The sequence below is a fragment of the Eptesicus fuscus genome, chromosome 5 (assembly GCF_027574615.1).
Source record: "Eptesicus fuscus isolate TK198812 chromosome 5, DD_ASM_mEF_20220401, whole genome shotgun sequence".
Taxonomy (NCBI): domain Eukaryota; kingdom Metazoa; phylum Chordata; class Mammalia; order Chiroptera; family Vespertilionidae; genus Eptesicus; species Eptesicus fuscus.
This window is the reverse complement of record NC_072477.1, coordinates 20,580,045-20,603,405: the sequence shown is the minus strand read 5'-3', so window position 1 is coordinate 20,603,405 and position 23,361 is coordinate 20,580,045. Positions and strand designations below refer to the sequence as shown.

Sequence of the window (23,361 nt, the reverse complement as noted above, 5' to 3'; positions counted from 1 at the left end):
GCGGACTTGCCCTCCCCGCCCCGCTGATCCTTTCTCCACCTCCTCAGCCGGGGCCGCAGGAGCCCGAGCGAGCGAACCGCCCCGAAGCATCCTTGGCCCGCCCTGGCCGCGCCACCGCCCATGCTGCAGCCAGTCCGGGGCGGCGACCCAGCAGCCGGAGCCTGCAGCGCGGTGACTTCAGCTTGGCCCCTGCGCGCCGCACGGGGCAAAGCCGCTGAACCCCGGGCCCCGGAAAGGGACCCGCGCCCCGCGATGGCTGGGCTGGCGCCGCGCCGCGCAGGGTGCCCGCTTCCCGCCTGCTGAGACGTGCCCGGCTGCGGATCCGCGGAGCCTCGGCTTGCCCCGCCCCGCCCTTCCCCCTTCTGGGGGCTCCGCTGCAGCGTCCAGGGAGTGAGGGGACAGGGCAGAGACAAAGCCCACTTTGTGCGGGGAGTTGGCTGCGGGCGTGGAATGTGCGCGTCGGCGCGTGCCCCCTCCCCGCACCCCGCCAGCTGCGAGTCTTGGCTCCCGGACTGGTCACGGTGAAGAAATCGCGCCCCCTCGCCGCCCCCGGCCGGGGGTTTGGGGGTCCGGGCTCAGAGCTGATGCGGCCTGAAGTCGCCTCGGTACCCCCCAGCCCAGGAGCGCGCGCAGGTGTGAGCGTGCGGTATTTTGCGGAGGACTTTGTTCTCTCCAAAACTAGAACGTGGGGGGCCCAGTCAGCGTGGGCATCCGTGCCTTGACCCTCTCCGTGGCCGCAGGTCTGAGCTGTCGGGCCTCAGTTTCCCCGCCCCCCCCCCCCTGACTGTTCTCTCTGAAAGCCCAGACTGCTGCCAGTCATTGTTCTCGCTGTCAAATGGGGGTGCTTTCTGAAGGCTGCCAAGTTGGGGTGTTCCCTCTTTATCCCGTTTTCTCAAAGAGTACAAGGCCTCTAAGGATGACCCCGGACCACTAACCCCTTCTGTCCCCCACTGCACGCTGAGGCACTGATTTTCTTATTTTCTTACTGAGTAGTATTTTATTGTACCGGAGCCACGCCCTGGTTTCTTAAAGGCGCCTGTACTCTGTTTGGCCATGTGTTATCTCTGCAGCTGGTGTGTGGGAGGCCTCCTGTGAGCCACCAGTTTTCCCCTGCCTTCTGAGACATCCTTCCGGCCCCTGTCAAGGATTTGGGGATGCCAGGAGGAAAGAAGGTGATCGGGGGCGGTGCTGCCCCCGCCACTGCCTCTGCTGCCTCCCCTGGGGCCAGGCGTTTGGAGACCAGCGAAGGGGCATCAGCCCAGAGAGATGATGAGCCAGAGGAGGAAGGGGAAGAGGACCTGCGAGATGGAGGTGTCCCCTTCTATGTCAACCGGGGTGGACTGCCTGTGGACGAGGCCACCTGGGAAAGGATGTGGAAGCACGTGGCCAAGATCCATCCCGATGGAGAAAAGGTGGCCCAGCGGATCCGTGGGGCCATGGACCTGCCCAAGGTGAGGGGTGTGTGTGTGTTGGGAGCAGGGCGGGGGATCTGGGTTTTCGTGACCTTGAGGTTGAGAGAGCAAAGCCACACTTTGCTTGGTGGGGTTAGGGGGCTGTCATGGTAAGATTAAAAATACAGGCAGGTTTTGCCTTCCAGAACTTTCTCCCAGCTGCAGCTGAGGTGGTTCTGTGAGGCCCACAGCCCCATTTCCTGGAGGCCCTCCTCTGTCTTTTAAAAAATGCCCGTGCTTTATGGGCAGGGCAGCAGATTGACAGGTACACTAATGTGGATTGATATCTTATTTGCTAAACCAGAGAACTGTGGGCAGAGAGAGAATGAATGACTAAGGAGGATACAGGGCTTCACATATTGAAAAAACATTTTCATGTGTTATTTCACTGAATTCCCCAATAGTCTCGTGAAGTAAGTGCAGATTGAGACCCATTTTCCAGATGGGAAATATGAAAACTCAAGTCAGAACTCAGGGTCCCATAGCCAGTAAGTGGTAGAACTGGGCCTTCGGGTTCCAGGTCATCTACTCTGCTGGACACTAGATGGGGACAGTTAGTTGTGCCCTGGCTGGTGTGGGTTGGTTGGGTGTCGTCTCATGCACCAATAGGTTGCCAGTTCGATTCCAAGTCAGGGCATATACTGGGGTTGCAGGCTTGATCCCTGGTGGGGTTGTGCAGGAGGCATCTGATTGATGTTTCACTCTCACATCAATGTTTTTCTCTCCCTCTCCTTCCTTCTTCTCTCTATACAAAGCAATAATAATTTTTTAAAAATCTTTAAAAAAAGAACCAGCTGGAGTGGCTCAGTGGTTGAGTGTTGACCTATGAACCAGGCGGTCTCAGTTCAATTCCCAGTCAGGGCACATGCCCAGTTACTGGCTCAATCCCCAGTGAGGGCCGAGCAGGAGGCAGCCAATCAATGATTCTCTCTCATTATTGATGTTTCTATCTTTCTCTCCCTCTCCCTTCCTCTCTGAAAGCAATAAAAATATATATTTTTTAAAAAGAGGGCCTATGGCGAGGAGTTAAGTTAAATAAATTTTCTGTGCACGGCTGGAAGTCCTCCATGACGGCTGTCTTCAGTGGTGTCACCCACGAAGGCTGAGGCTGTGTCTCATTCCTCTTTGTTTTTCCAAGGTTTCCTGTGTGCCTGGCACAGAACAGGCATTTATATGTGTTTGCTCAGTGAAAGGGTGCTGGAACCTTTGCGTGCTGTACAGTGAAAACACATGCCTGATTTTTCTCTCTAACATCTATGGTCAAGTTAACTAAAGAAGCAGAGGCTTGAAATCCCCAAAGGAAAGCTCTTAGGACAGAGGTCAGAACCCAGAGGTTAGCCCTGATGGCTCAGGTGAGAAGGAAGGGGCTGGGCAGAGTGGCAGTTCACTTGGATTCGAGACAAGTGTCCTGTTTTGTTTTTACCACATTACGGGTAGAGCCATGAGAAACTACCTTCTGGGAAAAGGGAATTCAGAGGTTGGAGTTTGAGCAACTGCCTGATGTTTCCCGAGTAAATAAAATGTGGATTGATTTTGAAGGGCTACACAGTTGCCCTCTTACTAACTTAGCGTTTATTTAGCTAATCTACTATGCGTAGACATTTTGTCCTGTAATGTATTCTTAAAATGAACACTGTGGCAAACATTTTAAAATGTAAGTGTGGGGGTCCGTCTCTGGTTATCTCCTTGAGATAAACTCCTAGAAGAGAAAGTATTGAGCCAAAGGATATGACCCTTGGGTCCAGGTTGCTCACCTATCTATCTGACCTTAAACAGGTCCCTTGAGCCTATCTGAGCCACAGTTTTCTCATCTGTCACCGGGGGTTGATTGTGGTGAAGGTTAAGTGAGAGGCTGTACTAAAACATCTGCCAAACTAAAGCCTCAAACCAATACCGGTTATTGGGTGTGCATTTCCTTTCCATGTCCTTCATCACTCAGAACATATGAGCTCATGAGGCCAGAGCCACGCGCTTCTCCCACATGAACAAGTTGGTGTTTAGCAGACAGCTCTCCAGCCATGTTGTTTATGTCTAAGCCATGTTATAGAAGAATATGAATGGTTCTGGAGACTAAAAAAGAAGGAAAAAAAAATCGATGAGTTCACTAGGGACTGGTCTATAATGTCATCCATAGGAAAGATACCAATGAAGAACTGAAGCTGTTGTCGGCGGAGGAGTGTGTGTCCTGACCAATAGGAGTATGGTAGTGTCACGGGAATTTTGTGAGAAGATTGGGAAAATCCAAAACTTCCCCTCCTCAAACCACAGGAAAAAAGTGTTGCAGATAGAAAACCCACCCAATCCGTGTGGGGTTCCTCCTTGGCCTTGGCCCAGAGTAGAAAGCAGCCCCGGAGTCTGGGAGGCATCCATGGTTGGATCCCACCGTGCCCGCAGAGTGGACTGACCACTGGACTGGCCCCTCCTGACTGGTCACGTCCTTGGAGCTGGCATTCTCTGCAGAGGTCACACCATGGTGGGCCCAAGAGGTGTTTTGTTGGGACAGCACAATGTTTTAGAAGAGCCTTGAGCTAAAATTTAAAATTGGGAGGTTTCACATGAAGATCCAGATTTGGGGCATCTTTTCAGAGGAAGATCTGGGCACAGAGACTCTGCAGTCACACATGGCAGTGGCAGCTGGAGCTGAGGGGTGGTCCCCCCTCCCCCCGTTGGCCACAGTCCCCACCACTCACTCCCAGCCTGCCTTCCCCATTTGTTACCCGCGTGGTCCCTGCAGGTTGTTGAGTCTGGGATTCCTGCCATCCCTGCCGTGTGGTGTGACAAAGAGAGAGAGAGCTCTGCTCTCAGAGGCAGCACCCTGTTAACATCCTGGCTCTCCCACGATGCCTTTTGTGAGGAAGGTCGGCAGGCTCCTGGGCCTCCGTTGTCTCAGCTATAAAATGGGGATAATAGCAATATCCTTTTCCGAGGATGTCGGGAGGAACTGGTGAAGTAAAAGCATGTGAAACGGGTGAACACCTCATTCACACCCAGCAAACGGAGCTAGGACTGAGGGTGCAGACACCCTACAGGCGCTGTAGAGAAACATCCTTTAAAAGGACGGTACCAGTATGTTAAAAGGCAGCCGTTTCAAAAGGATCCCAGAGCCAGGGACAGTTTGTGCTCCTTCCTAAGAATCTCACCTTGATGTTCTAGGCTGCCACCACCTCTGAAAGCTCGGTGGCCACTCTTCCCAGAGCCAGCTGCTGAAGGCCTTCTGACTGTGGCTCTGGCCACGGGGCTCCTACAGAATACAAGTTTGGACGTCGAGCCAGCATGTGCTGACCAGTGGTTGGCACACACGGGAGTAACAGTGACAGTCAGCAGGAACTGAGCTTTGCCGTGTGCCTGAGCCTGTTCTAAGGCCTTGACATGAGCATCCCAGTTAGGTATCATGGTTCTGTCATGGTGCCCCTTTTACAAACGAGGCGTCTGAGGCACAGACTCATTAGGGAGCTTGATGCCAGACAGTGGATGGCAGGGCTGGGATTAGATGGCGATAGTCCGGTTCTGGAACCACTCGGCAACCTCCAGGCTTCTCCTGCTTCTTGCCCACACACTCAGCTGTCCTCCCTCCCCGAGCCTCCCTATTGTGCTGGACTGAGATGCACTTCACCGGGGGAATGACTGAACAGAGCTCAAGATTTGGGGGTTCCTGCAGCAAGGCTAACCCTTGGCCTTGGTAGTGGAGGAGGAGTTGTCTGGGAAGCCAAGCTCACTCACCCCCACCGCACCCCGATCCTCAACAGTGAGAAGCATTTCATGGCTCCTGATTTGGGAGGAGAGAGGGGTGTCAGGGCAGATCCATGCTACCAGTGCTAAAGTGGGCCTGGCCGATGGGCCGTACAGAAACTTGCTCATTTGTTTCTGAGCGGGTGAGTGCATGCTTGTGTGACCATTTGGAAGAAAGGTGTTGCGCTGTCTGCAGTGGCTGCATGCATCAGCCTGGGTCCCGGAGCTGGCCGCAGCGCCTTCCCGCCTAGCCTCAGTGGTGTGGCCTCCGAGGCCCTGCTGGGAGCCCAGGTCCTTTGCTCTTCAGAGTCATTTCCTTCTCCCAGAGCAGCCAGTGCCTGGGTGCTCTGTCTGGGTGGCCTGGGATATCTTCCTGGGTGCTGCCGCTCCTGGCCAGGGCTGGGTGAGCTTGGGCACGGGACCCTGGGCTGCAGCTCTCTCCTTGGTTGAAGTGTCTCAGGGGGGTGCACTTACAGTCTGTAGCCACGGCTTCTGGAAATCACGGGGTGCCCTCACTGGAGACATGCAGGTGGCCTCTCAGGGACCTTCCCCCTGAGGAGGCTGGATGCCGTGCGGTAAAGTACGAAGTGATTCCTCTCCCACCCCCCCACCCCCTATCCTGACCCAGGGGGACACTGGTACAGGGTGGTCAGGCAGGAAGAGGGAGCCCCCCACCCCCCTGGCCACTGTAAGTGGTGGCGCAGGTTCAGGCAGGTGTGGTGTGCTGTGAAAGGGGAATAGCTTCTTCCAGACAGAGGAGTCAGCCTGGGGGCTGCCCAGCCTGGGAGGAGGGGCCCAGCGAGCTGGGAGAGGAAGTTCATGCAGGGCTGTCACCGCCCGGCCTTCCCTCCTGCATCCGGGCCCTTTGGAGTGAGCAGTGAGCAGGTGTCTACCACAGGCTGTCCTGGGACCCCTGGCCACCAGGGGTGCAGTGACCATTGTGTGTCACTTCCCTCTGTGTCAGACCCATCCACGTTATTTAAAAGGCTGTGCCCTGTGGGCTCAGCACCTTAGTACAGGGAGAGCCTCCCCCACCCAGCCCTGCTTTACCCCTCCCCTTCACACACCCCTGCCCGCCAGACTGGCTCTCAACAGCCCCAGCTGCTGGCTCTATGAAGAGAAGCTCGGTGGGGACCTGGGACATGAGGTGGGGCCTCTCTCTGTGAGGAAGTTCAGGCCACCCCACGGCTGGCAGTAGCCAAGGGGGAGCCCGGAGGAGTGGGACTTGCTCCTAGAAATCCGGTTCTTCTGCCCAAAGAGGCCTGTTCTGCGGCCCCAGAGGACCCAGCCGGTGCCCCTCAGCCTCCTCCCTCGCTGACTTGTTGCAGCCAAACTGCCAGGATTTGGGCTCCGAGCACCCACACCGGCATGGTGGGCCTTGCCCTGGAGACCGCCTGGTTGTTGAGGGGACGGCCTCAGGGGTCTGCAGCTCTGACCTAGCTCCTCGCAGCCCAAGCCTTGCAGTGTCCAGCCCTCAGGAGGCGCCTGCTGATGCCCCGTCTCTCCCCTTCTGGGCTGAGCACTGGAAAGCCCCTCCTGGTGGGAGGACTGCCTGGTGGCCTGGTCACCGGGCTGCTTCCGGGTGTGGCGCCCGGCAGGAAGGGAAACCAGGGCTCCTGGGCCTCCATGAAACCCCTCCAAAGTGGTTAGACCGTGGCAAGTAGAGCCACAGCAAGACCTGTCGCAACGTGTCCCTCTGCCTGCCACCACCGCAGTCCAGCCCGGGTAGGAGCTGGAGGCCTGGTCAATGTGCCAAGACAGGGGTGGGTAGCACCTACTGCCGGGGATTGGGGGTGTTCATCCCTCGCTGGAGTGCTCCCCCAGCCCAGGGCAGGCCCTGAGAGGGTGGGACACCAGGTCAACCGGCTTTGATCCAGCGCTTGAACCAGAACCAGCCCCACATCCAAATGAACTTAACCGCAATATTGACATTCTTGTTAAGCCTTAGAGTCGATGGCTATTTAAGATTCAAAACAGTCGGTGAGTCAACCTGTGTTTTTCTAAAATTATTAAAGAAAACAAAATCGGAACATCAACAGAAGCTCCAAATTAGGAATGCTATTAAGTGCCGGGAGAGAGAGGAACGGCCATGGGGGAGGCCTGGCCGGAGCCTCCATAAAGGGTTTTGCCAAGGAGAGAGGCTCAGGGTAGGAGGGAGGCGGGGAGGCTTCTCTGGGGGGCAATCTGGGTTTCCGGGGGCTGGAAGCTTTGGGGAGCCTTCCTCTGTGACCAGGGCTCTTTCTCTGTCCCCAGATTCCCGTACCGACTGTGCCTACGTTCCCACCCTCCACGCCGGTCCCTGAGCGCCTGGAAGCCGTGCAGCGCTACATCAGGGAGCTGCAGTATCCTCCCAGGCCAGGGTCGGCTGCTGGTCCAGAGGCGGAGCGGGGCTTGTTTCACTGGGCTGGAGAGGTATCCGCAGAGCAGCATCGGCCACGGGCCAGGCCGCAGCTCACAGGGCAGCTCGCGCCCCTGGAGTTGGGCAAGCCCAGCCTGTGCAAGCAAGCCCAGGGGCTGTGGTGCATGGCAGACCCACTCTTGCCACCCGCTTCCTTCTCCGTGTGATGGGGCAAACATCTCTTGCGCTACCTGCTGGCCGTGGCCCCGTCTAGGTCCACTAGCCCAGACCTCTGCTGTCCATCCAGCCCAGCAGAAGGAGGGAGGGGAACTTTAAACACTAGTAGTTTTAAAGGCAGTGGGGGTCAGGGTGGGGGGACAGGTAGAAGCGGAAAGGGATTTTATGCTCCAGGAGGTGACATCCACATCTTGGCATGTTCTCCCAGTTCTGTGCCTGTTTCTTCCCTGGCAGGGGGCCGGTTGCCCAGCAATGAAGAACTGGACCCCCTGAGCCCAGACCCCACGGGTTCCCTGCTCTGGGCCCCTCTTGCTCTCTGCCCTGTATGTCCTGGGTTCTCTCCCCCAGCCCCTCCGGCTGCAGGGAAAGCAGAAATGGAAGGACCAGGCCCTAAGCAGGAGAAAGCCAGGCTGGTTACTGAGAATCAGATCCAGCTCTCCCTTTGTCAGTGGGGAAATTTCGGCCTTGAAACGGGAGGATGGCCCAGGAGCAGCACCCAGCAATTTAGCCACACTGGACTCCCCCGCCCCCCCCTCCCCCATACACACACACATACACACACACACCAGCCTTTTCCTGTTGGTTCATGCTGCTTCCCGGCTGTCTAAGCCCAGCCGCTTTCCCAGCCCTGGCTGGCCTGGCTGCCTGCTCCACGGCTCCCTTCCTGGGAGGAGAGGCTGGGGGAGAGCAAGGTGGAAACCACAGAGGATAGAGAGGACAGAGGGGGGTCGTGCAGGGAAGGAAGGGCACATGTGCTGTGCTCCTCCAGGAGATCAGCGTCCCCCCAGGTTCCTCTCAAGAAATACTTCATGGGGTCCTGACCCAGCCTGCACACCTGGGAGTGCTGGGCCCCAGGGTCTGACGGATGGGTGGGGAGGTGGGACATGCCTCTGCCAGACCAAGCCGGGACGCCCTTAACCAGCCCCGCAGGTACAATCACACAGGGACCCAGTTCTTTGAAATCAAGAAGAGCAGACCCCTCACAGGGTAAGTGTGGGCGCGCGCAGGCCCTCCGCCACGGCGGACAGTGCTCCTCGGCGGGTTGGAGCGCCTCGGGGCCTTCGGGTGGAAGCTTGTGAGGCAGGCAGGGCCTCTCCCAGGGAGCAGGCCCCAGAGGCGGGTCCCCTGCACCCCATCTCCTTCACCGCACACCGCAGGGGCCCCAGGATGCCACGAAGAGGAACTGGGGCCGAGATGAACACCGGGCTCCCATGCTGAGCTGGGGGTGATGGGCAGCCCCCCCTGCTTGCCTTGGGAATGACAGGGTGGTCCCAGGTAGGAGCCTGTGTAGAAGCCTTATTGTTTTCTTTTCAATGAGGTGAGCCTAGCCGAAGAGAGCTCCCCCCATCGCAGGGAACCTGTGGTCACCCCATTTGCCTCATTGGACTCCTCTGGTCACTTAGTACAAGGCCCCGTGTCTGAGCAACAGGGGCCCTCCTCATCTCTCACTTCCTAACCCACCACCCCACGGGTAGACCCCTGGTTGGCTTGGCCCTGGGGAAGCTCCGGGACAGAGAGAGAGAGGAGTGAGGGCCAGCCCCTCACTGGGCCTGGGGTGCTGGGAGCTCAGCCCAAAGCTGTCCATGGGCTTAAAGCCCTGTGTTTTAAAAATTAATGTGGCTTTTACATCTTGTTCCACCCATAGCCTGTCCATGTCCGCTTTCCAGTGAAGGATGCTTTAAGTGGGTTATTAGCTAAATTCCTTAATGACCCCCTGGTGGAAGGCAGCCTCCCTCACCCTAAAAGCTTTGCTCTTGTCCTGTGACTGCGGAGTGACAGGCCTAACTCCAGCCTCGTGGGTGGAGGAGTCCAGCACCGTCCTGGGCGAAAAAGCCAGTGGCCAGGCTGCATTCTTAGACCTGGAGGCAGCATTCCGGGCGGAAGGAGGAACCAGGCCTCAGGAACAGGCTGTCTTAAAGTGGCCTGAATTCCAAGTTCAGGACAGGCTGGGGAGTCACCAGGCTAACCGCCTGAGATGCCATGTCCAGGACTCGGGCAGCTGGCCAGCCGTGTGGGAGCAGTTGCAATCAATTACAAGCTCTTTAGAGACACCAGGGTTGGGTCAGGAGCGTCCACCGTGCTCCAGAAGGGACAGGATCAATGCCAAGGTTCCCAGCATCCATGGCACGCTTTCCCACCGGCCCCACACCACGACTGCAGAAGGCCTCCCACCCCCATCCCCACCCCCTCCAGTGGCTGTCAAAGGGCTGTCTGTGACTGTGTGCTCTCCATTCATGCTCCTGCCCCCAGAGGTCAGGAGCCTGTGGTGGGAGGAGGAAGTGAAAGGAGGGAAGGGAAGGGACCTCCTTCCTTATCTTTGGTTGGCTGCCTCTTCGTATACCCTCGCTGGCTCAGGATGGACCTGGGGGAGGGAAGGGAGGTGCTGGGCCTGAGCTGAGGCAGCTTGGCTGGGAGAAGGGTCTCTGTTCTAGCATTTCTAATCCACCTGCCCCCTCCTGACACTCCCCCACTGGAAAGGGCTACAGGCTCTGTCCTCATGGCTCTGCCTCCCTGCCCCCAGGCTGATGGACCTGGCCAAGGAAATGACCAAAGAGGCTCTGCCAATCAAATGCCTGGAAGCCGTGATCCTGGGAATGTATCCTTCCTCAGCCCTGGGAGGGGGCAGGCACACTCTGGGCCCCAGCTTCCTCCTCTGGAAGGGGGGGGGGGCGGGCTAATGGGCTCCAGGGCCCTCACAACTCGCTTTCCCAGCACTTGAACTTGGCTCCAAAGTGAAGGGGCTTGAGGGGGTCTCGGTCCCCCATGCCTCAGTGGCTAACTTCCCAGGCTTACTGGGAAGCTCTCTTTTGAGTCACGTGGATACGGTGACCTGTTCTCTGACCCCCAGATCAGGGCACATTGTCTCACAAAGGCTTCTGTGCCATTTCCAAGGACCAAACAGTCGGAAAAGCAGGGCGAATGCCAACAGGTTGGCATTTCCAGGGCATGGTGATTTGTGAAGAGGATGGGTGGGATCTTTGGAATAGAACTTCCTGCCTTTAAAAAGGAAAGCAAGTAGGGTTTCTCAGTCATTCCCCCCGAAGGGCAGAGCTGGGACCTATAGCTTGGCCCCAAGGTGGGCAGATAAGCCTCCAGTTAGGGCAGGGTGGGGAGGCAGGTGCATAGGGCCAGTTCTCTGACCTGATTGGTCCATGCAGGCGCCTTGCCCGTTTTTGTCGTTTTCTTTTACTATAGAAAAATTTAAGCCGGTATGAACATAGAACAATATAATAAATCCCATGTGCCCAGCACTCAGTTTTACCAATTCAGGGCCAATCTCGATTCATCTCTGTGTTTCCCTCACACCCCCCCTTTCCCATAGTGCCATAGGCTTTTAAATATTCTGCCTGCCCTTCTGGTGCAGGCACCTGGCTCCGTGTGCAGAGAGGATGAGGGGAGGGTGCCTCACAGAATGAGGAGTCCACTCGCTGGAATAGGTCGGGGAGGAGATGGTCCCAGGGCAGGAGCACGGCCTCTCCGAGCAGGACTGCAGCCAAGGGGGCCACCCCTCCCCCATAGCACAGCTGCCTTCGATTATACAGAGACTGCGGGTCCTCCCAGAGCCTGATGAGCATCGCCCTGTCTGAAGGGGCCTTTGCAGGGACGAGGGTGAGGCCAGCCCGAGAACTTCAGGCCACTACCAGCGCCTCCTTCCTGACCCCATATTGCTTCTCCTTCAGGGGTCACACACCAAAGTGGGGCTCCCACCCACAATGAAGGAGGGAGACACCTCCCCTCCCACGACACATAGAAGCAGGTCCACGCAGGGTCACGCCATCTCAGAGGCCTTTCCTGGGTTACCTGGTGGCTCGTGGGCAGGAAGAAAACAGGGCAGCCCCCATCGGGCGGAGGGCCTCCCTACACTGGCCCCACAGCCACTCCCTTAGTCGCTGCACACATGCTGGCCACGGGACTGCGTTTGTCCCTGCGCCTCACCCTCTGCACTGAGCCTGTGCCGTGTGCATCTCTGTGTCCTCAGTCACTTGCAAGGAGTCGCTCAGAAGTATGGTAATGACTTTGGGCACCGACTTCGGGGTCCTGAATCCTAGTTCTCACCTACTTACTGTGTGACCCCGAGCAAGTTCCTCAACATCTCAGAGTCTCGCAGCTTCTGTGCAATGGGGGACAATGGCCGTGCCTGTCTCACAGGTTGCTAGGACAACTGAATGAGTGGGTACATGTAGGACACTTGGCACAGTGTCTGTACACAGTATCTACTCTGAGTTTTCATCTCACTCATCTTCTACCCATTCGTTTTATTGAGTGACTATTGCGTGCCTGCCTCCACGCTGAGTCCCAGAGATACAGCAAAGAACATGACAGACAAGGTCTCCATTCTCAGAAGTTTATAAGCCATAAAAAAGCAAGTAAACAAATAAAATAGTTACAGACTGGGGTGAGTGTGCCGTGGGGAAAAGGAAGAGTCGAGCAGACTTGCTTTAGAAAGGGAGGTCAGTGATGATGGCCAGGCCTCAGGCATGAGAAGGAGCCAGCCCAGGGCGGGCGGGGAGCAGCCCTCCGGCGAAAGCTAGTGCAGAAGGTCCTCTGGTGGGAAACCCAGGGGGATGGGGAGGCCGAGCAAGTGGGGCGAGCGAGGAGGAGGTTGGAGTGGGCCACTGGGCCAGGTGGCATGGGCCTCCTGGGCTGTGGGAACAAGCTTGGTTTTATTTGCAGGGCGATGGGCAGTAAGTGTGTATGGGGAGGAGCAGTGTGAGTGAAAGAGGACAGGATTGTCTGCATCTGTGAGGGAATGTGTGCATGAGAGAGAAAAACCACGTGAGAACGCATCTGGGAGACAATGCAGGGGTGAGGGGAAGTGTGTGTGGCTGATGGAAGGAAGGAGAGAGGGAGAAGGGGGGCAGTGGGTGCAGCCAGCAGGCCTCTCTCATGCCTCCTTAAGCCGCAAGGACTTTGGAGAGCCCTGTGGTTTGGAGTGAAGGACTCACTATTAGCTCTTATTTTGTGAATGGTGCTTGACATCGTAGCAGCAGACACTCGTCACTGAGAGCCCTGCCCCTTAGAGATTCCATTTAGTGAGCACCTACTGTATGCCAGGCACAAGGCTAGACAACAGGATATGGAAGTGAACAAGGCATGGTGTCAGGAACGGGGCGCGGGGGGGGGGGCGGGGGGGCGTGCAGCCCCAGTCCTGCCCCCACGAGTTGGCCCTGTGCCTCACCCGGGCTGGTTCCTTAGCTGAGCTGACATGGCCAGTTACCTCACCAACAGCATGCCCACCCTGGAACGCTTCCCCATCAGCTTCAAGAGCTACTTCTCAGGGAACTACTTCCGCCACATCGTGCTGGGGGTGAACTTCGGGGGCCGCTACGGGGCCCTGGGCATGAGCCGGCGCGAGGACCTGATGTACAAGCCGCCCGCCTTCCGCACGCTCAGCGACCTCGTGCTGGACTACGAGGCTGCCTACGGCCGCTGCTGGCACGTGCTGAAGAAGGTGAAGCTGGGCCAGTGCGTGTCCCACGACCCGCACAGCGTGGAGCAGATCGAGTGGAAGCACTCGGTCCTGGACGTGGACAGGCTGGGCCGCGAGGACTTCCGCAAGGAGCTGGAGCGGCACGCCCGCGACATGCGGCTCAAGGTCAGTGTGGGCGCCCGCCCTGCCCGCGCGCAGAAGGCCCTCTCCCCCGGGGTGGAGATAAAGGGGCTGCTGCTTCCTAGAGGGACACTCCTACGGGAATGCCATCACCCCTCACCCACCCCACTGCCACCCCAGCGGAGCAGGGAGGAGCTGGTGTGTGGGAAGTTTCAACAGTGTCTTTGCTCAGAGGTCACTATTTTGAGACAGTCCCTCAGGCGGGCAGGCCAGGGAAGGCTCCGGAAGGAGGCGGCCAGTGAGCTGGGTTTGGGGAGAGGGCAGGCCTTGACACTTGGGGGTGGGGGGGAACTCCAGGAGGAGGATAAAGATCTCTGAGTAAAGATCCACAGGTGGGAAGTCAGGGCCTGTCTGGAGGGACTGGTGGGTTGGGTACAAGGGGCCTCCATCACCCCCATGCATCCTACCTCTTTTTTTTTTTCTTTTTTAAAAAAATATATTTTTATTAATTTCAGAGAGGAATGAAGAGGGAGAGAGAAGCATCAATGATGAGAGAGAATCATTGATCAGCTGCCTCCTGCATGCTTCCTACTGGGGATTGAGCCCTCAACTCGGGCATGTGCCCTGACCGGGAATCGAACCATGACCTCCTGGTTCATAGGTCGACACTCAACCACTGAGCCATCACACACACCCGCCCTCCAGTAAAGGACTAGGAGGAAGTCAGAAAAAGAAGGAAGTCAGACCATGGGAAGACAGTGAGATAGTAGTTCCTTCTGCTCTCCCACCCCAATGAGCAGGAGTGGGAGGGGCTGCTGCCCCCTGAGCAGGGGGGCTGAGCTGCTGAGGAGTTTGCCCCCGAGCTTGACAGTGGACAGAATCTTGGCCTCTCCCCCAGTCCCCCTGGACTGAGGGTGCCTCCCCTGGGGCCTGCCAGGCCCTTCCTGGGGTTCAGCCCCTCCCCATTGCTCAGTCACTGCTATGCTGTGATCTGCCCCTCCCGGCAGCCTGGTGCCAAAACCATGACCTCAGTACTTTCACATCCACTGATGCTCCCCACAGCCTGCCCTGCCAGCCCGAGGCCATGACCTTATGGGTGACAGCACCTTCCCCCAGGGCAGAAGCAGGCCGCAGCCAGCCTGCCGCTCTCAGGGCTGCTCTCCGCTGCCCTGAGCTGCCCTCCCTCTGTAGCGCTGGTTGCCCAGCTCCCTGGCTCCTGCTGCTGGAGTTTTTACACCTTCAAGGGAACAGTTTGGACCTGAGTTGAAACCAATGGTTACCTCGTCTTTAGTGCTGTGATTTTCAGTCTGTTCGGTGCTGAGGAGTCCCCATAGTATTTGCCTCTCTCCAGCACCCCCACCGTGTACCCCATGTTTTCAGAATTCAGATCAAGCTGATTATACTGCATAAAGGATAATTCATTTGCTTTCCTCAATTGTTTCTTAATAGCTACCAGTCTGAGCTTCTGATTGGCTAGAGATAACCAGTGTCACCCTTGGGGCTGGAAGGATCCCAGCCCAAAGCTCAGCCATGGGCCTCTTCCCCAGCTGGCACGTCTGCCTGGCATGGGGAAATGGCCCTTTTCTCGGGGGTCTCTTATCACGAAAGCTCCGTGACATCCCCCCACATCCACACTATCTTAGGGGAAACTGGGATTGAGCAGCCCTGCTGAGGGCCCCCTGCCCTGGCAGCTTTAGTGCCCGGAACAGGTTTGGGAAGACCGGGAGGCTGGGCAAAGTGGTGGCTTGAGCTTCCTGGGTCCACCCAGTGCAGCCTCGGGGCATGTGGCTCCCACCGAGCAGGCCAGGCTCTGCGGCAGCCCTGGAGGGCAGCCCTGGAACGAGTGTGTTTCTTCCCCCCCAAGATTGGCAAAGGGACCGGCCCTCCCTCCCCGACCAAGGACCGGAAGAAGGACGTGTCCTCCCCACAGCGGGGCCAGTCCAGCCCCCACCGCAGGAACAGCCGCAGCGAAAGGCGGTGAGTGACGGGGGCCGGGAAAAGGCTCTCTCCTTTCCTCTCATCTTCTGGATCCCACTTTTTTCCCCCCCACTTTTCTCATTCCCACTGTTCTCTTTTGCCCCCGCTGAAGAGAGGGGATTTGGGGTGGTGGGTTTGTGTGTTTATGTGTTGACACCTCCCAGCAGCGACGCAGTCCCGTTTCCCCAGAGAAAGCAGCACTCGCTGGCCCACTGGTTACCATGGCCCCTGGCGAGAGGTCTGAGGCCAGCGTCTGTGGGAGGGAGAAGAGGAGGCCTGGGCCCTGCCAGACAGAGGTTCTCTCAGAATATTGCTGGGAACGGTGTGAACATCAGGTAGCAGCGGCTTTGGACAGGACTTTTGCCCCTGCCAGTCTGTGGTTTTTGCCTCTATCTAGGTGGCAGAAATATCCCATTAAAATGCCAGGCTACCACCTCCTATTTGTCTGCTACCTGTCAGTCTGGCTCTTGCTTTCCATACCCTTGTCATTCAGGAGCCACCTGTCTGGTCTGATTTAGGGGCACCAAGCAGGCTTCCAATACCCAGCATCTTTCGCTTCCATCTAGAGAACTGGGTCCCCTCACAGAGGTTTACACATGAAGCTTTTACAGCCAGCTGTGGCCGGATTAGCTGACCTCTGGCAGAGGGCAGGAGCCTTAAGGGGTCGCAGGGTCCACACTCTGGACAGCACCGGCCGGGATTCCAAAAGCACACCCCCACGTGGACTCTACTGTTGCATTTGGGCACCACGAAGAATGGAGCGGGGAGGTCCCAGGGGCAGCCTCCACTTGCTCCCTCCTCCCCCACATCCCAGATGGACCACTCACCCTTCTCCTCCCTCTGCTCTCTCCTCCCTGCAGGCCTTCGGGTGAGAAGAAGCCTTCTGAGCCCAAAGCCATGCCAGACCTCAATGGGTACCAGATCCGGGTGTGAAGTGGGTGGCAGCACCCGGCCCCGCCCACTCTGGGGGGCCAGGATCGCCTGCCAGAACCAGCCTGGCTCCTGGGGAAGGTGAGCGGCGGCAGGAAGAATGTGTTCCAGCTCAGCCACCCAGGCTGCTGCCCCTCCCACGGACGGGGCCAAGCTCCCAACTTTGGGCTGAGAGGCAGTTAGTGTTTTACTTGGAGTTTTTAACTTGACACTACAGTTTACGGTATTTGGGAAGAACTAAAAATGTGATGGACCTGCCGACGGCTGGCAGGCCTGTGCTTGGGAGAACTAATTGCCATGTGGCTGAGTGAGGGGGCGTTGCTGGCTCTGCCAGTTCCCCTGCCCCTGGCGACTCTGGGATGTGGGTCCATCCCATGTAGGGGAAATCTCCGAGCCCACAAGGCCTGTGGCAGGACGGCAGAGGGTGGAGGTGTTTCTCCACGTCCGCCTGCCCTGGCGGCATCTTGACACAGGGAAAAGGAAGCAGGGTAGGAAACATCCTGGGAGAGGTCTGTGCCCATCTCAGGAGCTTGACACAGTGACATCTCCCCAAGGGCGCGAGTCCACAGCCCAGGAGAGCCTTCATGACCTTGCAGCCCCGCAGACAGACTGTGCTCTGAGGACTGACCACTGGCACGCCCCCTGCTGGAGGGCTGAGGGAGAGCCCACGAGAGAACCACTGGGGGAAGAGTTTCCGAGCCCCTTCCCCCTCTTACTTAGCCCAGATCTGCCTCTTGCTGAAGTTGGGCTCCCTGCAGAGGTCTGGGCAGTGCCGAGGGCCCAGATTTGCACTGGGCTCAGCATGACTGTGGGGACTGAACAGAGCGGGCGGGCCCAGGAGCTGTGGCTGGGGACATACACTCAGCCCTGGGTCTGTCCCCTTTCCTCCCCACTCCCATTACCTCACCCTTGTGGGGAAATGAAGACCTGGTCAGAATGCTTGTGCCCCAGGTCCACCTCCCCTCATCTAGCAGCCTATTTAGGTTTGGGGGTCCCAGTGATGATCAGTCAGGGAAGAACCTGAACAGCCGGAGTTTGCACAGCCCTCCCATCTGGCATGAGCGAACTGGCGGGCAGGTGAGAGGTAGTAGAAAGAGGTTGGTAGGGTTGGGGGAAGGTTCTAGAGTTTTAAGCAACAAGGAGGTGGAGGGCAAGAGTGCAGTGTGGCCCCTGAGGAGGGGCAGAGTCTGAGAACTGGGGGCAGGTGTACGTGAGAAAAGGATATGGGGGAGAATTTAGAGTCAGGCTGCCTTGGGGAGCAGTGAGTTCCCTATTGCTGGAGGGATTTAGGCAATGACTAGATGGCTACTAGTACTTGTCAGAAAGCGGTTGAGAGGACTCAGGTTATGGAAGGGTAGCTGGATGGGAGGACCATTAAGGTTAATTTTAGCTGAGAGGCTCTGATTCAGCCAGGGGCAGCTGTCATGAGGAGCTGGGAGCATGGAAAAGGGAGGATCAGAACTAGATTTGTAAACTCAGATAACCCCACAGGGCCAGGCAGGTGATGAAAAGGAGGACTGCAGGGCTGGGTGGGGACTGTGGCAAACTAAAGAGGGCATAGGCCCCATTAAAGCAGCCACTGCTGCTCACTTGTTCTCAGAGTGCAGGCCCTGCATCGCCAGATTTTCTGAGATTTTCAGAGGCCAGGACTCTGAATTGTTATGTGAAATATTCTGATTTTTAAATGTTGGCAATCAGTTCAGGAAATTTTAAAAACCAACATGAAAGAGAATGCCTATTTGTAATCTCCGAAGTGGAGAGCTTGTGCTGGGAAGAAGTGCACGGACGTGCTTTGAGGAGGGAAATGTGAAAGTCCGAGGCTTCCCAGGGCTGGCCGGGCCAGGGCAGGGGTCTCGCTGCGGAGGCTCCCGGAGTGGGCAGCGTCCCATGTTCCTCACTCTCCCTGCAGACCACACACACACCAGAGACTCCATGGTGGCTGTGTCACCAGAGGGGGTGGAGAGGAGTAGCGAGAGTGCAGTTCTCAGCTGCTCCGGAGATGGATGGGGCTCGGGAAGCAAGGAAAGAAGAAGGGAGACAGGGTTTCTTTGCTAATGGGAGTGTGCCTCAGGAGTGGCACCAGGGGCTGGCAGCTCTTCAAACCAGCCGCTCTTAGCCCAGAGCCAGGCCCAGCAGGGAGGCCAGCTGGCCAGTCCCTGGGGAGGTACTTAACCCGCCCCCCTGGGCTACACCTCAGCCAGAGCAAGCGAGGGCCACTGTGACCCCTGACTCACCGTCCCATCCAGCTTTCAGGGAGTGGGGTGGTGGTCCTCATGTTGCCACATTCACCTGAGACGGAGATGGCTCACTTGGGAGGCATGAGGCTGAAAACGAGGCCATTTCCGGGTCTGGATGTGAATGCCTCGTGCAGGCCGCTCAGCAGAGAAGTGGCCCCACCTGCCCCAGTGGACCACAGGGCTTGAGACACACAAGGGGCAGCTGGGAGCTGGAAGCTTGGGTCAGGGGAAACAGGGAAGCTGCTTCCAGAACAGAAGCCTGGAAGGATGCTCCAACCCACAGGTTCCACTCCAGAGCCCTCTGGGAAGAAGGAAGCAGAATGAAGGCCCTACCCCAATTGCTGTCTGTGAGGGGGCAAGCTGATCATTCTAGCTGATAATCCCCACCACTCCCCCTCCTGGCTGAGACCTGGGGCCTGTGGAGACCACCACGGATACAGGGGATGTGGATGCAGTGGTGCTTTTTAATTTACTTTTAACTCCTCTTTCTCATATGTAGCAACCCCTCCTCCCCTCCGGGCGTGTTTACACAGGCTCTGCTTCCGGGGCTGGCCTGGCTGCAGTTTCTGGGGAGGCAGAGGCAGGGACTTGGAGGCCTTAGTCACCATCCTCAGTATCACCTCATCTCACTTCCTGTGAGGACCAGCAGCCTGGCTCCCCCTGATGCAGGACTGCCTTCCAGCTCTCAGTGTGGGCTCCTCTGCCCCTGGGGTGTGGGCTGCTGGCTGAGGGGTCAAGGTGAGGTCAGAAAAAGCTGCTGGATGAAGGTCAGGTGGGGTGGGGGGTGATTGCTCCCCAAGCCTGGCTCCTTTGTGCTTGGTGCCAGGAAACTGGGTTTAGAGAGCCTGCCCACCCCCCTAACTGCCAGTCCTCTCCCTCCCATGGCCTCAACACATAGTCACCCTCACCCATCACACCGGCAACCCCATCCTTCGCAGGCCTGGCTAAGTGGGGAGCGCAGTAGCCCCAGCCCTGGTACAATGGTGAAGCCTAGGGCCAGGGGTCTGAGGAGCAGAGCCCAGAGGAGCCGTGTCTGCTTTTGGCCCTGTCATCTCACACCCACCCCTCCCAGCTGGGACCCGACTTCCTGGCTCTGGGATGGGTCTGATTCTGGTCAGCAGCCTTCCCAGAGGCCTGTGTGCGCCTGGGCCTCTTGTCTGGGCTGTTTTCTGGCTTAGCCACAGAGCATCCCCAGCCCACCCTCTGGCCTCAGAGCGCAGGGAGGCGAGAGCTGGGCTGGCCTGTTGATTGCATTGTCGGGTCCGTGGTGTTCACATCCCCACTTCCCTTGTTCCCAGTGCAACAGGGAGGTCCTCCGAGGAGTGTGGGGAGGAGTGTGGGATTGGAGGGGGAGGGCTGCCCAGGCCAGGCAGGGCTGCCGTGGTGCTAGCTGCAGGCCCATCAGTATTGACCCTCACCCCATCTTGGTGCTCCAATGTCCCAAGTTCCACTTTTTCTTCAAATCTGACGAGAGAGGGAACCGGGTGTGCATGGCCCCAGGCCTGGAGATGGCGGCCGACCTTTCCCCTTGAGTTTGTGTTGGGCTGCGTGCTGTACTAGTTTTGTCCTTCCTCTTCTCATATCAGTATTGCGCCTCCCCTTCCACTTTTACACTTTGTCTCATTCCCTTCTCACCCTCCCCAAATGAATAAAGTCTCCCCAGCTCCGGCTGCATGGGCTGGCTGGGAACCAGGACCTGCAAACCTTGTCTCCTTTCCTCTGGGAGCCGGGGCTGGAGCCCACTGGGCCACCGTCAGCCTCGGCGTCTCCGGGCAGAACCTGACCGGAGGTGAGGGGAGCCCCAAACCAGCCAACAGGAAGCCCCACAGCCCCTGCAGTCAGGATGAAACTTCAGGGTTCCTAGTCTGCCCGCCTCAGCCTGCTGAAGCCACAGAGCTCTTGTAAATCCTAACTGGGGAGACCTTTCCAGCCTGGTCCCCGCAGGGAGGCTGGAGTCTGCTCCCAGGACACATTCCAGAGCCCTGCTCTTCTTCTCCTCATCCCCAGCAGTCAGTCCCTCCAGAACAGAGGAAGGGTGAATGTCCTCCTGGAAGACGAGGTTATTTCAGGAAACCATAGCAACAGGGACCTGAAGTCCCTTCTCCTCACAGTTACCAGTGCAGAATCTATGGCAGTTAAAGCCACAGCTTTGGAAAACACGTCTGGGTCCATCCGTCACCCGTTCCGCTGCATCATCCCTCCGGCTCTGGGCCCCTTCCCACGCTTTAAGATAAGCCCAAACAGTTGCAAGCAGCTTGCGCAGAAATATCTTTCAGACCCGGAAGCATTTTTCACCTTTAACCCTTCCTCCCCTCTTCCTGCTCTCCTTTCATTCAGCTTGAGAGTGAAACCTAGACTTATAAGAGGTGGAATGCTACCTACTTCTTACCCCAGCAAATCCCTGCGAAGTCCTAACTAGAAGTGTAGTTGAGCACAGCAAGCTCCCTCACTTGCAGTGTGTGGCGGTGAGGCATGGCAGCTGGGAAGAGGAGAGGCCGTCCATTGGAATCCACAAATGTCTCAGATGCCACACCACTAAATAGGCACAGTTTTGTTACTTGCAGGCTCATATAAATCAGGTTAATACCAAAAAAAGCACCTTTCAATAAAGGTAACAGAACTTGGGACTAAGTAGGACCAACACCTTTACCCAAAGGCAATGTTGTCCTTTACACATTCAATCCAGATAAAATACCTTTAAGTAAGGGCCTCGTGGGTGGGCTCCAGGAGATGGCCTCGCAGCGGGTCCGGGGCTGCTCTCTTGCAAATGAAAGCTGGGTACGGGCTGGGGAGAGTCGAGCAGGTTCGTGCTGGACACGCTTGGCTGCTTAGAGCTGATGCAGAGGTAAATGTCATGGCTCCAGGAAAGTCAGAACCCAACCTGCCGGGGGTTCCGCATGGCCTGCCACCCTGCTGCTGTCAGGCAGGTGCCTGCCGACTTTCGGCACATGATTTGGGGTGGGCCTTTGGATGGAGGTAGCACTTCTCAGAGCCCTAAACGTGAGAGGCTGAAGCTCTGCCACCCTATCTGCCAGGACCTGACATCTTGGCCAATGTGTCGAGGGCAGGGATGATGATAGGCAGTGGTAGTCAGACCAAAGAGTGGCCCAGGTGCAGGCTGCCTGGCAATCCTTAGTGTTTGCCAAGAGGGTGAGAGGACGTGCTGCTGGGGCCTGGCAGGTGGTAGAGATGGGCCACCTCAGGTCAGCAGGAGGGACAGCTCTAGGAGGCCAGCCCACTTGGGAACGTACCCTCCTCTCGAACCTGCAGCCAGAAAGGACTTAGTCGTAGGAAAGACAGGACCTCCAAGAATTTAAGTTTAGGCTCTCTTCCTCCCCACAGCGGGGTGAGGCCTCGGGCCTGAGGGGCATAGAAACTGATTAAGGTCGGGGCAGAGGCAGAGTTCCCTTCAAAACACCAAGTTTACCTTCTCCCAACCCAGGCGAGATCGGCACCCCAAGCTCTCATCAGGCTGACCTGGCCTGGAGCAGTTTTGTTCTGCACATTTGCTCAGGAGGGGAAAGAGACAGGAGGTGCACCAGGATGAGCCTAGAAGGGCAGGGCTATAGGTCAGCTCTCTGCTCCTGGGTCCCTCCTACACCTGGAGGAGAGAAGCCCCACATTGCATTATGTAACCAATCAAAATACAATCCTTTAGTAGCTACACCGGGGCAAGAACTGGAGAGAAAAACAAAACTGGGTGTAAAAATAAAAGCACACCAGTTGCAGCCTGGTGGGTGGTTTCCCTCCCCCTACCCACCACCCCGCCAGCGCGTCTGCTCTGAAAGATAGCCTCTCTCCTACTCCTGGAAAGGCTGTGTGCTGAGGAGCATGGGGTGGCAAGAAATAAAGCAAAGGAGACTCGCGATTTACCTCTTTGGGATTTCTATTTCCTCGGGTGTAAAGGTAATACATGAACACCTGAACTGCCCATCACAGTGCTGTGATCTATGCATAGAGTCCTGGTTGATAAAGTCCTGTAGGGAACCCTCTAGGCCAGGAAAGGGGTCTCTGGGATACACCTCAAAGCTTAGGAGGTATGAAATAATCCCAGCCCATGGGCCAATCGTCCAGCCTGGCTGGGGAGAACTACCCACCCGCCCCTCCCACCAATACTCTGGAATCCTTAGCAGCTCTTGCTTGTCAACGCCCAAACAATACAATTTCAGAGCTGAAAATTCCTCACAAGTGGAAAAGATTATTGCTTTAATTTCCATTTCACCAAGATGTGTGAACCGAAACGCAAGAGTTAACTTACCCACAGTCACCAGGCCAAGATGACAAATGGCGTTCCTACTCCCAGGCGGTGCTCTCCCCACTGACTCCCAACTCAGGTGGTTCAACAGATTCACCCTGGTAGCTTTAAGTAACTCAGATCCTCAGAGGCTCACTCACAGGTGGTGTGGGGTCTGGGAATCTGGTCAGGTAAGGCAGAAAACCACCCCCCATTTCAGAGCTTCCCATGCCCATGTGATCTTGGTGGACTTGCGGCTTAAGGAGGCTGGAGGACAAAAGTACCAGCAGAGTGAGGCCCAGGAAGAAGAGAAACCTTTCCAGCAACAGATGGCCCACAGCTCAGCTCTGGCTCCAGAACGCAAAAGAGATTATCAAAAATAGCAGCTCAGCAAGAGGCATCTGCCGCAAGCACCAGGCCTCACGCAGCTGCCATAGGAAAACACTCTCGTCCCACTTTCCACACAGACCCTCCTGAAATGCAGTCTGGACGGGGGGGCAGCAGATGGAACAAGAACAACGGTGGCTGAAAGAGCTATTCTCCTCTAGCTTGGCAAGGATGGAGAAGAGAGCTGCCCCACAAGAAAAGTCAGGGCAGAGGCTTCGCCCAAGCCCTGTTCCCCTAACGCCTCCGTGATCGGAGGGAGAGTCCCTCACTTTTCTCTGGTGCAGATTTAG

At 57.1% G+C, this 23,361-nt stretch overlaps 1 protein-coding gene across 1 annotated transcript; it reads left to right on the top strand.

The window, feature by feature from the left end:
* Positions 1 to 460: 460 nt before the first annotated feature.
* VASH1 (vasohibin 1) lies at positions 461 to 17,102 on the top strand. The gene is made up of 8 exons (XM_008138801.3): positions 461 to 633; positions 1,071 to 1,451; positions 7,434 to 7,522; positions 8,686 to 8,742; positions 10,277 to 10,351; positions 12,970 to 13,351; positions 15,171 to 15,283; positions 16,144 to 17,102. Exons 2-8 carry the CDS (start codon positions 1,155 to 1,157, stop codon positions 16,214 to 16,216), a joined length of 1,086 nt encoding a protein of 361 aa, XP_008137023.1. The 5' UTR covers positions 461 to 633; positions 1,071 to 1,154; the 3' UTR covers positions 16,217 to 17,102.
* Positions 17,103 to 23,361: the final 6,259 nt, after the last annotated feature.

Coding starts and splice junctions, on each gene's coding strand:
- VASH1 (XM_008138801.3), top strand. CDS start 1,155: ATGCCAGGAGGAAAGAAGGTGATCGGGGGCGGTGCTGCCCCCGCCACT. Junction 1,452..7,433: donor GGGCCATGGACCTGCCCAAG/GTGAGGGGTGTG, acceptor CTCTGTCCCCAG/ATTCCCGTACCGACTGTGCC. Junction 10,352..12,969: donor GAAGCCGTGATCCTGGGAAT/GTATCCTTCCTC, acceptor TGACATGGCCAG/TTACCTCACCAACAGCATGC.